Genomic DNA, 18,110 nt, shown 5'->3' with positions numbered 1-18,110 from the left:
AACACACAACACACAGGAACACAAGTTTGGTTCATGTTGGCTTGTTAAGGTGGGCTGTGATACAGTGAATATGGTTTATGTATTTAAAAACAACATAATTTTTCCATGTTTCATATATGTGTTTGCAGTGGGTAAAATTGGCCCAGGATTCTTCTCATTAAGACGTTCAAGACATACGTTTTTCAACAATTTTTAAATATTTTAAAATATTTTTTCCATCTCTTCTAGACACATACAGTGCTCTCCTGATTCTGTGGTATCAGTGATGGAGGAAGGTGGGAAGAGCTGAAGGATAGCTAATAAACTAGGCTGCACTATGATTACTTAAAAAGAGAGACATTCTTGTGGTTATTAGAATATGGCACAAGCTTCGTGTGGCACAAATATGAGGAAATTGCAAAAAAAAAAAAGGGGGGGGGGGGGGTGTTCTCTTTTGTGACAAATTACCTGCTGAATTTTCTTGCCACCCATGGACCCACTTTGATCTATAACAAAGATGATGTTTTTAGGAAATGACGGTAGTTGGTTGGGAGCAAAATAATGCACAAAATATCCATTCACAATCTGAAACAACAAAAGTAGTAGTGATGAATTATTCATTGAAAATATCAGAAGAAACGGTACAGTCCTCCCTCCGTTCTCATGGTCTTCAGACTCGCTTCCCTTGCTTATGTGTGAGGGACAAATGGAGGGGGGATGAATGGGGTGTGCACCCATGATGCACCCCTGCATGCCACTGTGTACTTGCGCTTATATTCAAGCCAATGGGGCATGAATATAAGTGAAACTCCATTTTCGCAAGGGGATCCAGAATGGATCCCCTGTAAAAAAGAAGGCGCAACAGTACAGGGAACAACAATTCATGGGAGTAAGGCCTTGTCTAGCTAGCTACCATATCTACCGCCACCATGGATCACTTGTTTTGAGGCCAGAATGAGGTCCCCTGCATGTGATCACCATTGGGTGCCTCAGTCAGAAGTGAGCAACCTGTGACAGTGGCAGATGTGCTGGGAGACTCAGTGGGCCATGTTGCAGCAACAGCTGCCATGGTACAGGAAAAGAGAAAGCCAGGTAAAGGGGGCATATAGGGGCAGCTGGGGGACCAGAATACTCCAGGCTGTCCCCAAGTATCCTGGCCAGTGCAGACAAGGCCTAATATTAACTTGAATATACAAAGATGTTACATTTCCCATGATGGGATTTACATTAAAAGGTTGCTTTTTTTTACATACTGCCAGACAAAAGTCTACCATATGAAAAATACAACCACCCTGTTTGAAATCAAAGTGACCAAAACATTTAACAGTACTATCAATCTAGAGACCAAAGTCTTACTTGAATATTGTTGAATTGTATCCCTCGAGAGAATTGCATAAATTTGTTAGTTAGCAACCTTGACATGTCTACACCCACTAACTGCTAGTTTGCCTTTCATTCTATAGGAGTTTAGATACAGCATATATTTATAATCATGTCCTGGATTTTGTTTTTTCCATACCCTGCATCTTCCTGCATCACTCTAACCTGCAACCATTTTTTCTTCACTCTCTCTCCTCCATTAGACCATATACAGTCGGCCCTTCTTATACACAGATTTTTTTATACACGGATTCAAGCATCCACAGTTTGAAAATGTTAATGTGTGTGTGTGTGTGTGTGTGTGTGTGTGTGTATTTCAAATATCAAACCTTGATTTTCCAATTTTTATAAGGGACACCATTTTGCTATGTCATTATATTTAATGGGACTTGAGCATCCACAGATTTTGTTATCCACGAGGGATCTTGGAACCAAATCCCAACGTATAACAAGGGTCCACTGTGTTTAATTATGAACAAATATTGTAAGCAAAGCTACTTTTGTATGTTTTACAAAGAAGACTAAGCTTGTTCCTTTTCTTTTTCTTGTTCCTGCATGTATGTTAGCCATAATAGGTTATTTTATTAAAGTGGAATCTCTGACTTGTTTAAACCTTATTGTGTTTCATTTTTCACTTGTTTTGAAAGTTTCAGGACTAAAATGTAATATTAATCAAATAATACACCAATGCATGCATACATAACAAAACAAAACATTAGTGTTTCACCTGAAGGTTTCACACTTCGGTATGCTGAATGGTTCTGGAATCAGTACATAAACCTGAGGTCATACAATTTGTCAATGTCCTTTTCCTCCAAGGTTTCTCTTGAATTTAATGAAATGATATCCATCAGAGAGTTGTCGTTTACCTGTATGTCTCCTGCAGTGACACTCCTTTTAACATCGTAACGGATAAGAAAATCTCCATCCAGCAGCGTTTCCTCCAGTTCGGGGCTTTTTCTTTGTTGACTTAGAGTTGGTTTAAATGTAATATGAGCCTGAAAGTTAGAGGCACAGATAAAACAATTAGTTAATCTGACACTGAAGAACAAGAGTTGGTGTTTCAAGACCATTAAGAACACTTCGGTCATGGAGTTTACCTTGGTCTCATCCTGCACTTTTGTGAGGGCATCATTCAGTTCATTGGTCATGAAAGTGCTTTCAGTCTCTAAGAAACTTATACCCTGCGGTTCAAAGATGTGGGTATCAATCTGGAGAGAAATAAAGAAGAGTACAGGAGAGTTGTGTTTTTCAGCTGCAAAATAGTATCAGCAGGCAGTTATCTCAGTGATCAAAACTATCCAAGATTTACCTGAAAGTGATTAACTAGCTGTTTGGGCTTGACTTTAATCAGCAGCTCATACTTTCCTAGTTTGCGTTTTAGTAACTCTTCATAGACCAGCTCAAAGGTAACCTTAGCAGCCGCTGCAACGTTGACTTTAACATGAAACTGTTCAAGTTTTCTTCCAGTTGATCTGGAAATAAGAAACTATAATTTAGGCTTTATTTAGGTGCATATATATATATATATATATATATGGCAGCTCACCTTCACATTTGTGTGGGCAAGAAACATTGGGCAGTTATGATGTCATTATCTAGACATACAGCCCCCTAACTGTTTGATATTCACTTTTATGATCATGGTACCATTGCTACAGCCACAAATGCCTCTAAAATGCACATTAAAAGTCAGGCAGCTGTACAGAGCAAAGGAGTTCTGCAGCACTGGCAAACAGGCTGCTGAAGAATGCAACGTATGCTTTCTGAATATTTTGGGATCCAAGAATCATAGAAACATAGACCTGGAAGAGACCGCAAGGGCCATCCAGTCCAACCGCATTCTGCTGTGAAGGAACTCTCAATCAAGCATCCCCAACAGATGGCCATCCAGCCTCTGCTTAAAGACCTCTAAAGGAAGGAGACTCCACTACTCTCCAAGGGAGTTTGTTCCACTGTTGAACAGTCCTTATAGTCAGGAAGTTTCTCCTAATTGAGGTGGAATCTCTTTTCCTGTAGCTTGCATCCATTGTTCCGGGCCCTGTTCTCTGGAGCAGCAGAAAACAACCTTGTTCCCTCCTCAATATGACATCCCTTCAAATATTTAAACAGGGCTATCATATCACCTCTTAGCTGCCTCTTTTCCAGGCTTCTGTTCTCCAGGCTAAACATACCCAGCTCCCTAAGTCTTTCCTCATAAGGCATGGTTTCCAGGCCCTTCACCATTTTGGTTGCCCTCCTTTGGACACACTCCAGTTTCTCAACATCCTTTTTAAATTGTGGTGCCCAGAAGTGGACACAATATTCCAGGTGAGGCCTGACTAAAGCAGAATACAGTAGCACTATTACTTCTCTAGATCTAGACACTATACTTCTATTGATGCAGCCTAAAATCGCATTGGCTTTTTTAGCTGTCACATCACACTGTTGACTCATGTTCAACTTGTGGTCTACTAGGACTCCTAGATCCCTTTCACATGTCGTTTCATTCAGCCAGATGTCCCCCATCCTATATTTATGCATTTCAATTTTTTCTACCTAAGTTCAGTATCTTACATTTCTCTCTGCTGAATTTCATTTTGTTAGTTTTGGCCCAGCTGTCTAGTTTATTAAGGTCACTTTGAATTTTGATCCTGTCCTCTGGGATATTAGCTACTGGATCCTTATCGATCTTCACAAGAGCTTGGAAGAACTACTCTTTGAATTACAGATCTCAGAATACATGAGCCAATACATTAGCATTTCCAAGTTCTGATCTAGACAAGAACTTTTGAGAGTATTAGCACTCAGTTTGTGCTGCAGTTGAGCATTGTCATCTATGAAGTTCACATTCCAATCCAGGCAAATCTTGAACTTCAGTGACCCAATACCACTGAGCTTTTGGTATGGCATCTGTGGCCCTCACTAGGTCTCCTTGATTAGATATGCAGAGTATTTTAGACTAGACTGGCTATCATCTGATCAAATATATTGGGTCAGATCTCAAACTATATGAGCCAGGGCAATTAATCTTCTCCACTCTGCTCCTACACACACACACACACACACACACACACACACACACACACACCCCTACCTCCCAGTGCAACTTTGTCAGGCTTTTCTAGAGGCCACAGGCTCTCAAGGAAGAACTATTGTCGAAGAGGAGGTGTGTTCACATAAAGATCCTCTACCTGATTTGTGCATTTCACTCATTGACCCTGGTGGCTGGGGAAATCTCAGAAATGTTGTCCATGAAAGTAACTTTCCCAAGCTCTGACTTAGAGTCAGTTGCTTTTCAACCATCATGTTAAAGGGTTCTCTTCATATATAGATTCTCTATGCTGTTATTCTATCCAAGAAAGGAACTAATTTGAAAAAAACTTTGCTGCTTACTTGACCAATCCAGCACTTTGCCCTCGTGAAACAGCATCATCATACTGAACTTGTGCCGATTCTTTCTCTTTAATTATTCCAGGATAAGTTTTTCCATCTATGGTCCTTTAAAAACATTATTTCAAATGGTTCCAGTCGTTAGGAAGAGGTGCATATAAAACTCACACAGGGGTCTAAATTCATTGGCATAATGAAATAAAAGAAAACTAAAGCCTATATTTCATCAGTATGACTTCCTCTGCATTTTAAATGTCCAGGTTTTAGAAGAAATGACAAAACCAAGGGATCAAGCAACATTTAATTCTAGGCTTTATCATTGTATATATTTGGCAAGCCTCCTCTGAACAAATCTTGCCAAGAAAACCCCATGATAACTTAAGGTTGTCGTAAATCAGAAATAATTTGAAGTGACACAACAACAAATATATACATTCCTGTACTTTAACCCTGTAAGACAATGAACAGTTCCTGCAAATCTGTTTTGTCTTTCAAGCCAGTTAATCCCTCTCAGTGGGTCATTAAAAGGAAGCCCTCACGTTTGTACTGCCAGAACAAAACCCATTCACTCCCTCCCTGGCTTTTAAAATATCCCAAAGAGATGAGTTTATATGTAGGAAGGCAAAAAACAAAACAAAAAAACACCCACTTACACTCCCCCCCCATCTCCAATGGAAAAGAGTGTCTCAACCCATCAAAGCATCCCAGCAAAATCAATCAATCAATAAATAAAAATAGTCAAGTGATTTAATTTAAGGATGTGTTATACCTCTTGCTGTTATTGTTATTTTAGATTTGCACTTTTGAATAAAAATTAGGTCTATAAAAAGCTATGGTGAAAACTTAGCTCTTTTTCATTTTCAGATATATACAAATAAGAAAACTGTTTCCTGAGTTGTACAAAATAGTCAGCTACTATGAGATTTATCACATTCAACAACTATTTAGGTTTTTTTAAAAAAGCACAAAAAGTGTTTGTAACATCCTTGTTTATGTCCAAAAGGAATTATTTGTGTAAAAATAACCACCCACATTTTGGTACAAAAGTTTTCTGAGCGTAAATGTTTTTGCAGTGTATTTTGTGCAAAAATGGTATATTCTGTACACAAACAGATTTCTCACAAAAAGAATTGTGAAGTGAAAACCTCTTGGAAAATTGTAGAAAAACTTGCTCAGTTTCACCCATCAGGGATAAAAGCTTTGAAATAATTTGTCCCTGTTTGCAAGAATGATAGAATGGAAAATGGAAGACGTACTTCGGTGTTTTCATGGAACAAAATGTTGTTAAGCCATGCTGTTGTTAAAAAATACTTTTCTTCGTCCTGCATTAAATTTTACCATTAAAAACTCTGGCTACAAAAAAAGAGAACAAAAGAATCAGCTTGGGAAGAAGGGTTTTTCTAAAACGCATCAGCAGGACAAATCAAAGCCTTTTTAAACAACAGCATAGCTTAACAATGTTTTGTTCCACAAAACACGGGAGTGAATCTCTCATTTTCCAGCATTTCACTGTGTTTTCTTCCCTTCAACTCTCCCCAAGAATGCTATAAGCAAAGATTTCTTTCCCTGCTTACATGCTAAAGTTTGTGATGAAAGCAGTCTTGGGTAACTCCACTTCAAAAAGAGCTTCCTGGGACTCTTCTGCTCGGTTGACAACTTTGCTGGTGATGACTGTGTGAGCAAACCGTGATGTCACTTTGCAGTCCACATGCAGGCTGTAGATTTCAATGCCATTCTATGGGAAGAAAAGGACAGCTGAATCCAACTGAACTGGATTCCATTCAGTCTAGCTCTTACATGGGTGAAGGAGGGATCGCAGAGCTATAACAATCAGAAAAGTCAAATTAATGGAAAAACCAAAATGTTATTTTCTAAGATGTTTTTAAAAAGCAGTTGAAGGTTTGACTGGCAATGAAAAGGCTAGTTCAGCATAGACCCATGAATTCTGTAAGTCTTAGTTCTAATCTGCACTGCAGAAATAAAGTAGTTTGACATTGTTTTAATTGTCACAACTCAATGCTATGGAATCCCGGGATTTGTAGTTTTTTAAGCTTTGTTTTTTTACAGAATACAAAACCCAGAATTTCATAGCATTGACCCATGGCAGTGAAAGTGATGTCAAGTTTCATTAATTCTGCAGTGCAGGTTAGACCTTAGTGTATCCTTCCTGCTACGTGCCTGCAACATTTGGCTGCATTAACAAACTGGGGGAGTAACATTTTCTTTGACCAAACAACTATGGACTTTCTCCTTGTGGAACTTTTAAATGTATAGAGAAAAATGGATGCCCAAAGGGTATACTTACCGTACGTAACAGTCATTTTGGAATAACATATCAGGATAATACTGACTCTGCACACTTATAGGATATGGTAGCAGCTCCCATGGCTTTCCTACCTGAGATCTGATTTTCTTGCAGAGTCAAGATTTTGTAGACTGACCATACATACCATTTTAAACAAGACAGTACCATTTTTTCATATTTCCAGACCTGCTGTTTTAATATAAATGTCAACTTTGTCCCATTTTCAAGGGAAATGCCCTGTGATGTTGCAAAAATGATTTGAAGATCTCCATTTGAAATTGTGGTTGCTAACCCTCTCCCTTCACAAAATTGTATCATGGAGTGTGAGAACTTTTATAAGGAGCCGAAGGATCAAAATTTGCTGCATAAGATTACTTCACTGGAGAAATATTCATGGTATGATCATGGTGAAATATAGTCCCCCTCTACATCTACCCAAATTTTTATATGAATTCCGTCACTGAAGAACAATTGATAGCTCAATATGTTCATGTAATAAAACCTTTGCTATCCTCTTACTTGTTCATGAATATGGAATATTACATAACCCTGTCCCAGTTTTGCCCTCCCAGTGTCCTATTTTTGTCTCCAGGAAATATGGTCAGCCTAGAATGTTGTGAAATTCATATATGTATATGTTAAGATATAAAGGCAGGGAGAAATGATAATGTAGACACATAAGTTTAAATCAGGGATTGAAACACAATTGGCAAGCAAGACTGAGAACTAATTAGTTCAGACATCTAAATCAGCATGCTTGTTCTGTTCAATCACCCTTCAGACTAAGGATGAAATAAATATTCTAAAATATTCAAATGACAGATGAAAAATAGGGTTCTTGAGTATCAGGAGATCCTTCTGAGGAGAATGCTGGCTGGGAAACTTCACAGTTAGGGACTTATTCTTGGTGAAAATTCACATTTTTGTGCCAAAAATGCAAAAAGCATGTTTCCTCTGTAGAAAACATGGTTTTCTATTCAGAAAAGAATAGTTCTAACATATAAAACAACATTTCTGTGAGAAACAGCATGCAGTTTTGCACACACACAACCCCACTAAAAAAAGAAAACCCAAAATCTTGAGGTTTGGGAGACTTTTTTTTATAGTGGGGAGAAAAATAGCACAACTATTTGTTGCCCATCAGAATGAAATTGATTATATACTTTCTTACCTCCAGAAATTAACTATTTCAATAATGAAAAGCATAAAACATGATCAGTTTCTGGTGAAATATCTTTAAAACATCTTTTTAATATGCTCTTAAAAGCAAATAGAGAAAGTAACTAGAATACATAACGTATTGCTAGAACCTGCTGTTAGGTGCACACTGACTGGTTGAAAAGTTCCAGATTTTGTTCCTCTTCTTTCTAATTTTATACTTGATTAAAATAAACCATCCAGGGGAACTGGTATAAAAGTCTCTGATTGTACTGGATGTTGATACAGTTGAATCAAGTACCATGGATTCCGTATCCATGTATTCTGCATCCAATTATTCAACCATCCACAGCTTGAAAATATTATCCCAAAATATTTTTCCCCCCAAAAGGCAAACCTTGATTTTGCCATTTTATATAAAGGACTCCATTTTATTATACCATTGTAATAAAGTCCCTCCATTGGAACTTGTGCATCCACAGATTTTGGTATCCATGGGAGGTCCTGGAAACTACCAAGGTCCACTGTAACTCATTATTTGTGATCACTGGTTTAAATCAAAATATCATGCAACCTCCAGGTTTGATTTGTACAAGCAGAAGTGAAACAAAGCTAAGACTAGGGAGAGATTTTTCTCTCACATTTTATTTTGAACAAATATAAATATTTGTTATTTATAGGAACATAAAAAACAACGGGGCTTCTAACAATTCTTAACACTGGTTTATTTTGTTCTGTGTTATATATACCAGCTGATAGCACCTCCTGAAGCTTTCAAGCAGAAGGCTTTCCCAGAGCTTTGAAAAATGGGAAGAAGGGAGGCTGGACCACAGAGAAGGCCAAGCTGGCTTAAAGTCCAAAATAATATTTATATTCTCTGACCTTTAAACCCAGCCATGACTGGCCCAAAACTGAATCTGTAACCATTTGCATGTAAAACAAATACTTTATCCTTGAGCTATGGCTCTTAGATTATACATTAAAACAGCAGTTCATCTCCTGGCAGTATTTCCAGAAATTGCAGTCTTAATTCAATATTGTAAGTTTAAATTGAGAATTGCAGTAAATTTCAAAGTTTTAAAAAACACTTGATTGTATATAAGAACATGTACAGTATGTGCAGTTCACTATTGCCTCCATTTTTCTTGGATTTTCAGTTCTTTTGAGGAGTCCACTGGCAAACAAAGCCCATGGAAAATCCCATCTCAGGTTTCAAAAGTAAGAAATGCCTTTTCAATTTGTGTGGTATATTTACCCAAATTCCCACATTACAATAAGTTCTATTTAATGACTAAACATTGTAAATGTATATTTTGGCAGTATAAAATATGTATATATTCTAAAAGAAAGAAAGGAGAGGGAGAGGGGAGGAGGGAGATGTTTGAGAATAAAAAGCAAATACCTTGGGTACAGCTGGTTCTGCTAAACCTTTCAGTGAGGAAAACATCAGCCACAAAACAAAAAAATGTCCTTCCATTTTGTGAGCGTCAAATCCACAGAAGAAAAGTAGAGGGAGTGTTTAAAAACAAATAAGTCAACTTTAAGCATGCCACAAGACTCCTTTCCCCATCCTCAGTTCCCTTCTTTATATACTGAAGTAGACTACAATTTACTTTTAAAAACTGCTGACCTAAGAGAGCTGAAACTTTCTAGAGTAGACTCTGACCTCCCACACACTTGCTCAACCGTACAGAGGATGAATAAGCCTAATATTTACCAATTGGATCAGAACATTTCTGGCCATCTCTCAACATGGTTGAGCAAGTGAGTGGACAGTCTCCAAATATATCAGTAAGCCTTTCAGAGATACTCTAGAATGTTTCATTTTAATCTTAGATGTTAGCAATTTTCAAAGAGACCAGTCTACTTCAGTATACAGTGGGACCTCAGTATCTGCAGACTTGCCATTCGTGGATTTGAGCATCCACGAAAGGCAAGCCCGCACTGTCTCTAATGGTGGCATGTGCACACGACTGCACTCCTATTAGGGAACAGCCCCAGTTGTCCTCAGTGGTGGCAAGTGCATGCAGCCTGAAGTCCCATTGGCCCTAATGGTGGTGCAGCCACATGCATGTGCCACCTTTAAGGACAATGGGACTTGAGCAGCCATGGATTTTGGTATCCACGGAGGAGGTCCTACTGTATAAACAAAGAACTGATGAGGGGAAAGAGAATCTGGTGGCATGTTTAAGACTGACTAACAGATTTGATAGCATGGTGTAGTGGTTTGAGCATTGGACTATGACCCTGGAGACCAAGGTTTGAATCCCACCTCAGCCAAGGCCTTTTGACCAGAGGTCTTCTATCTCCCTTATTAGTCTATGCTGTGGGGTGAGAGCCATTTTATAAAAGTCTCTGCTTGTTGGGAGCTTCAAGTTGTGCCATTTTATTTCTACTCGTTGTTTTAAGGCTACTTAGGTTGCTGTTTTATTGCATTTACTTCTGTAAAGGTTTTGTGTGATTGTAATTTGCTGTTTGGACCTTTTTTAATGTTTTTATTAAAATACTTTATTAGGACAAAAAAACAAATATACATAAAACATATAGACCACAACACATCATTACATCATTACATAACCTTCCCTAACTTAAATACAATACAGTCTTCAATATACATATTATTACACTAATCACTAATCATACAAATTTCTTCCATATACTTCTACCATCTCACATCTTCACATCTTCAGACACAAATTCACTCGAGCCAACTCATCCTAAACACGTACACACTAACTTCCTTCCTACCAATAGTTAACTAAATCATGGGTAAGTGACTTCCTTAATTTGTTTCTACACAGTGGATCCTATCTCAAAAAAAGGGGGGAGGAAAGCAACAAGGAAACATCATCATCTTACTATCATTTTCTCCTGTTATTTTCTAAAAAATTAATTACTTTGTTCCATTCACTCAGAAATTATTCTTCTGGTTTGTCTCTCAGTGCTTGTGTTAGTTTGTCTAATATGATTCCATCGTACAATTTTAACCACCAATCTTCTTTCACGGGGATTCTTTACATTTCCATTTTTGAGCATAGCATACCCGTGCTAGAGAGACCATATAAAACACATTTTTTTCTTGTTCTTTACTAATTGTATCATCAAATATTCCCAAAAGGAAAAACTCTGGTTTTAGTTGAATTTTAACATTCAAGATTTCACTAATAGAATTTTTGACCATTAGCCAATAATCCTTAGCCCACTTACATGTCCACCAACAATGGTAGAAAGAATCTATCTCCTTACGACATTTCCAACACAGATTATTATTAGTTTTATAAATTTTTGAGATTTTGTCGGGAGATAGGTACCATTGGTAGAACATTGGTAGAACATTTTGTTTGGCCCATTTTGTAAGCCACTTTCACAAATGTCCAGTTGAAATTTACCTCTTGAGATAAATGTGTCACTTTGGCAAGGCTTACATCCTGTGGGATGGATGCCATCTTTTGGCCCAGCAGCCACTGACCTTACTGGAACCTCCAGAGGAAAATAAATGATTTGTGGGGGTGGAACTGGGAATTTGTACTAGTTTTTACTATCTTAACAGATGTTTGTCTGAAATGTTCCAGCAGTGGAGCAACCTGTAACTATCATGTAATGGCAAATATAGTTTTCCTCAGTGTCGGTTCTGTAGGCTGTTTCTCTATGGCAGGCAGAATATGATGACTGCACAAGTGTAGGTGGAAGAGGAAATGACAGTCTAATTTTCTGGCAATGCAAGTCCCACCATTGCCCAATGTCTCCTCCTGGAGAAATAGAACCAGGTGAAAGTCAAAGACAACACTCTCATTCCTAATCCACAACCTCTGTGGCTCATCTGGTACACATGCACTTTTCTCTCTGTGGCTCATCTGGTACACATGCACTTTTCTCTCCAGTTCAAAAGTCAGCAGTTCTTAACCTGTGGCCCACAGAACCCCAGGAAGCTGCAATGTCCCCATAGGAACACAGCGAAGGACAATTCTCCTCCCTTTGCCTTCTCAAGCCCTGTTGGGTTCAACCCCATGCTGAAAAGAACAGTGAAAGAGAGGTAGAGGAGGGCGAGGAGAAGAGAGAGAGACTCATCTCTTCTGCTCTTTCCAGCAGTAGCAGCATGGCTGTGCCTCCCTGCCCTCGCTCTCTTTCCTTCTCATCTCTCTGCTTTCCCAGACCTCCTCTCTTTAGCCATTTCTTGTCTGGTTCCTCCAGGAACTCCAAAAGGGCAAGAAAATACCTCTCAGCAAAGACACTTTTGGCAAAAAAAAAGGTCTTCATGGTCCCAGCTGGGCACCCCCCCCCCCCCTTACTCACTGTCTGTATGGCTCCTTCCCTTCCCTCCCACCTGTTTTCTTTTGCCAGGGTAAAAAAACTGGGTTGTACAGCACACAGGTTTAGGGGCTGCTGGTGTGCACAGAATTGGATATGGAGGGAAACAGAGAAATGTAGGTAGGTAGGTGGGCAGGCTGGCTGTCTGGCTGGCATAACCAGAGTGACAGAAGCAGCAGCAGGAGTAGCCATACTAGAACAGAGGGAACCATTCTGTGGATATCTGTGAGTGAGGGAGTGTATTAGGCCTGTGTATACGTGCTCATGCTTATATGAGTGTCTCTGCTTTCAGAAAACACAACACATAGGAGAGAAGAATGAAAAATAATCTTGATCCTTCCAGATCTCATGCATGGGCATCTGCATGCCCAGCAAACAAAAATATTGTAATAGGAATATGCACATTTACTTATTTCTGCCTTCTCTCCAAATTGGAAGAACCGTGATGCGCAACTTTGAATAAACATTTGCTGCACTTTAGGCTTTTAAATATTGAATTAAGTCTTGGTGCTCGGTGGCAACAAAAGATATTTAAAGGGAATCATGGCAAAGAACAGGTTAAGAATCACTGGGTTAGAATGTGGAACTGTGGCTCAGGAAATATGGGAGCTCAACAGACTGTGCCCATTTTTGTTCCCGAGGGAGGCTGCAGCAGCCAAACTGTGCGGCCTCCCTCTGCAGCAAAAAGAACCTGCGTGTGCCATGACTGTGCTGTTGGTACACTATTGTGCATCAGTGATGCAAGCATGGTGCCGCAACATGCAGTTGCTACACTGTGCTTGCATCATCATGGCGCCCTCCTGTGGATGAGTTCATATCCCAGATGGGAGAGTAGGGGGTAAGCTGTTTTAGGTTCCTGAGGGGAAAGAAGGGGGGCTATAAACATTACAGTATGGCAGCCGGAGGAGGAGGAAATAAATAAAAATGTCACACTTTAGTTGATTTGAGTCATTACTATTAGCACTATCACTGTCTGTATTCATCTAGTTCATGCTGCCATTACAAAATGACACTATATGTCATGCCTCCAGAGCATCTTTGATGCTCTTGAGACATATATTTAGTTGAGATTATATTAGCTTTTCTATGTATTAGTTTAGAAGGGGAAATAAAGATTTATAGCTTTAAGAAAGACAAGGATTGTGGGAAATCCCAGGGTCTTATGCTATCTCCCTCTAGTTAGTTTCAGTGTGTAATAAGATTTCAGCCAAGTCAGACCTGGAGAGAGTATTTTCCTTTGACAAAAAGATAAGTCCACAAAAGAAGAAAGATAGTCCTCAGAAGAAGAAAGATAGAATCCACCGAGAGAGCAAGGTATTTAGGAAGGACTATTGAGAAAGAAGAAATCAGTTTCATGTTTGTGTTTATAACCAGTAAAGCTTTTGAAACTAAAGAAATTTGTGGACAAGTCTTTTGTTCTGGCTGTGTTCCCGAGAGCCAGAGGCCTTACTACACCCAAAGTCCATAGTATTGCTCTTGGGACAAAACACTATAGCCTGTAGAGTTTATTTTCTATGATCATCCCCACCCAACGGGCCCATTTATAGAGTTGAAGTTACTTGGATTCTGAAAGCAAGGAGCTGGCAACAGTGCAGCCATATCAGCATTGATGTGCCCCCCTCCATGTGGGAGGCAGGCCTAGGCCAACTGCCCAGTGCCCAGCTCCTTTAAGGGCACCTTGCATTTGAAAGATGTTGGCACCTCCAGGCATCTACAATAAAAAAAGGGTGAAAACTAGAGATGTCTCCTGTCTCCTTGTAGAAGTGGGAATTTCACAAGATGTTGCTGGTTGCATGATTGAGTAATTGGGTGGAGTGCTTCTGTGCAGCCATTAAAGGGACAGCAGGTATCTCCAGGTGGGCAATCCTAAGCAGCTCTACTAAATCACAGCATAGCCTCATGGTGTCTTTTTCTAAAATGGCTACAAGTTTACTATTGCTCAAAAATTTGCTTCAGAAATTTAAAAACCATCATTACTACCAAACTCTGTCTTGGCAAACTTGAAATCATCATAATATGTAATGACTCCGTTTCCTCTGATTTGTTTGCTGCCTTTCGTTGGGGAATATTATAGACTTTGAAATCCAGTTAACCTTAAGCCTCTCTGTGCCTCTCATAGGACTTTTTCGCACAGAAACCTATGTGATTCCATCCCGAAAATGGTCAAAGTGTTGACATATTGGAAAAGCAAGCAAGCAAATTCACCAATGCTTATCACACACAGAGCACAACAAGGGGTGAAAAGCACATTACTTGGCCAAGAAAGTGGGTCGAAAGCAAATTTGGGTTTCAGACAGATGAGGACAAATCCCATTGCTAGCTTGGAAATACCTTTTTTGCACATGCACAAGTCCATACCCACACATGCTCCAGAGAGGGAAGGAAACTGGGGAGGAAAATCCTCTTTGTCCCAGAAGCTGTTTCAGAGGAAGGAAGGCTGAGGTTTCCCTTTGCAGTCTCCCATAAAACCACACACACACACACACACACACACTAGAAAGAAAGATGAGGTGGCTGGTCCATAAACTTGCCTGATTTCAGCGATGGTCAAAACTCCCAGATTTCATCCTTTTCCAGGACATATCCTCCATTTCTCCCTCTTCTACAGGAGGAATTTCAAAATATCCTCTCTATCTACCTTCTTCCACCAGCTGTTCCCTTAGAGGTTGCTTAGAGGGTCCATTAGAGGAGGAGACCAGCCGAGCGAGGGAAAGAGATAGGTGTGTGTGTGTGTGTGTGTGTGTATGTATCCCTTTAAGAACAAGGCTTTATCCCTCTCCTTGGCACAGCAAGGAACCCTAAGAAATCTGGGAACAGGGAGAATCGGAGACATGGTTATCACACTGCTGCAATTACATGAAGAGAGCGGATTTACAAATGAAAAGGACATGAAAACACAGTATTTTTGCAAAAGTGCTTACCATATAAGTCAACCTCATGTATAAGTTGAGGACAGGTTTGGGGGCTAAAATTATAGATTTTGATATGACCCATGGATAAGTCGAGGGTAAAACTTGGGGGCATGTAATGAAGGATGTAAAGGATGAGGCAAAGGAAAACAATGCCAAAGAGCTTACAAAATTCCAGCAGGCATAATTATTCCTGCTGATACTAAAGGCTGGATGAATGAGAGAGTAGAATGGGCTCAGTCCTTCCAGGGCAGATAAAATTATTGTCTTTCACCCAGGTCTAGTTTATATATACAGTTGGCCTTTCTTATACACAGATTTTTTTATACATGGATTTAAGCATCCACAGTTTGAAAAGGTTAAAAAAAACCTATAAATTTCAAATATCAAACCTTGATTTTCCATTTTTTATGTCATTATATTTAATTACATGTCATTATATTTAATGGGACTTGAGCATCCAGGGATTTTGTTATCCACGGGGGATCTTGGAACCAAACCCCAGCGTGTAACAAGGGCCCACTGTATCTGACTTAAAGCACAGTACAGTAGTCCCTCGGGTTACGAAATTAATTCGTTCCGCCGCTCCGTTCGTAACCCGAGTAATTTCGCAACCCGAAAAGGCTTTCCGTTAGCGCTGGAAAGCCGCTAGCCGCGCTTTGCGTTTGAATTTCGCGCCGAAAAAAAATTCGTAACCCGAAAAAAACATCGTAACCCGGAACAGTTTTTTCCAATCTAACTTTTTCGTATCCCGGAAATTTCGTAACGCGATCAATTCATATCCCGGGGTACCACTGTACTTACATTGACCCATGGATAAGTCGACTCAGTTTTTTTGGGGTTGATTTTTTAACCAACATTCTAGACTTATACATGAGTATATACAGTATTTCCTGATTCACTGGAGTCTGACCAGTTTGTGCGCAGTGTCGTTTGAAAAGCAACTGGGAAATTGTCCCTAATGCCCTGGATGACCCTGCATTGTGGCCAGTTTAACCTTCCAATTTTCCCTATGTGAAAAAGTCCATGGTCATGTCTCTCTTACTTTACATTTCTCCTGTTTGATACTTTACAGCTCAGGTAAAGCAGTGCAATAGCCCCACCTTCTGTTAACATCTAAATAAATTACAATAAGGACCATTTTCCATTGACTCAGGAGTTTTTGAATTGCACATGCTGCAAAATGTGATGGGAAAGATTTCACAGACTGAGACTGTGCCACTTTAGATTGCAGGTGGGTGAAATTATTGTTATTATATTTATTTCTATCCTACCTTTCCCCCAGATTGGGATTGAAAGCAGCTTTGTTGTTCTTGTTAACTGCCCTCAAGTCGATCTCGACCCATGGTGACCCTGTGGATGAGACATCTCCAAGAATACCTGTTCTTCATTGCTCTGCTTAGTTCCTACAAATTCATATCCATGACCTCCTTAATAGAGACCATCCATTGAGCATGTGGTCTTCCTCTCTTTCTACTTCCCTCTACTTTTCCCAGCATTATTGTTTTTATAGTTTTTGTGGGATTTTTGGGCTATGGGGCAGAGTTCTAGAAGAGTTTTTTTTCTGACATTTCGCCAGCAGCTGTGCCTGGCATCTTCAAAGAAGATTTCTCTGAAGATGCCAGCCACAGCTGCTGGCAAAACATCAGGAATAAACTCTTCTAGAACACAGCCTCATAGCCTGAAAAACCCACAAAAAACTATGGATGTTGGCCATGAAAGCCTTTGACTTCATATTATTGTTTTTTCCAATGAGTCATGTCTTCTCATTATATATCCAAAATACAACAGCCTAAGTTTTGTCATTTTGGCTTCCAGGGAGATTTCTATCTTGATCTGCTATAGGACCTGTTTGCTTGTCTTTCTGGCCTTCCATGGAATCCTCAGCACTCTTCTCCAGCATCACATTTCAAATGAACTGATTTTCTTCCTGTTTTGCTTCTTATTTGGCCAGCTCTCACATCCATATATGGTAATAGGTTAAAAGCAGCTTATAATAATTTTTAAAATGTTAAAAATCAACAGGATACAAAAGTTAAAACACAATCAAACAATTAGAAAAAATAAAACCAAGTTAAAACATTTATCATTAAAACACACACACACACACACACACACACACACACATACATTCATACCAGCACAACAATTAGCAATATCCAGTGCATTGTATAAGATGGACCTTGTATAATCACTCCTCAAACTCCTCAGCCTCAAAGGGAGGCACTGCCCCCCCAACAAGCCTTGCATGCCAGGAGAGTCCTAAAAGTCACAACACACGACAACAGCCATGTTTCCAAGAGGTCATGGGGAAAGGGAGCTCAGGGCTTGGATGGCCATAGGAGCCCTCTGGGAGGCCTTGGGCAAGTCACACTCTCTGGGTCTCAGAGGAAGACATTGACATGTCCTCATTGCAAGAGCCCTCTAAACACACACAAAACCCACAACCCCCCCCTTCTTGCCCCGTTTTGCCAGGGTCCTCCCAAAGCACTGAAAGTGCCCACCAGAAGGCAACAAACAACAACAGCCAAGTGGGTCACACTGTCTCATCAGGATGACACTGGAAGATGGGACAAACCGAGGGTTTTATTGGCATAAAGAGGAGTTTTGCCATGGGATGCCCCTGAAGCTGAGATAGTGTGACCCTCACAGATGAGAAGGGCAATGCTCTTCTGCCAAGCAGGAATCTTCAAGAAGGA

General features: G+C 39.7%; 1 protein-coding gene across 2 annotated transcripts in view; it reads right to left on the bottom strand.

Moving 5' to 3' along the window:
• LOC121922860 (inter-alpha-trypsin inhibitor heavy chain H4-like) overlaps positions 1–9,833 on the bottom strand; it is a 33,466-nt gene extending 23,633 nt beyond the window's left edge. Inside the window, exons 1-7 of one of the 2 annotated variants that reach the window (XM_042452752.1) lie at positions 9,597–9,833; positions 6,306–6,466; positions 4,735–4,839; positions 2,672–2,834; positions 2,460–2,570; positions 2,229–2,357; positions 448–564 (exon numbers count right to left, since the gene is read on the bottom strand). In XM_042452752.1, the coding sequence (XP_042308686.1) occupies positions 448–564; positions 2,229–2,357; positions 2,460–2,570; positions 2,672–2,834; positions 4,735–4,839; positions 6,306–6,466; positions 9,597–9,671 (861 nt within the window). In that variant the 5' untranslated portion in view covers positions 9,672–9,833. The remainder of the gene's footprint in view (positions 1–447; positions 565–2,228; positions 2,358–2,459; positions 2,571–2,671; positions 2,835–4,734; positions 4,840–6,305; positions 6,467–9,596) is intronic. The other variant, XM_042452751.1, reaches the window with a different exon arrangement.
• Positions 9,834–18,110: the final 8,277 nt, after the last annotated feature.

Source organism: Sceloporus undulatus, chromosome 2 (assembly GCF_019175285.1).
Source record: "Sceloporus undulatus isolate JIND9_A2432 ecotype Alabama chromosome 2, SceUnd_v1.1, whole genome shotgun sequence".
NCBI lineage: Eukaryota > Metazoa > Chordata > Lepidosauria > Squamata > Phrynosomatidae > Sceloporus > Sceloporus undulatus.
This window is presented reverse-complemented; position numbering and strand designations above follow the sequence as displayed.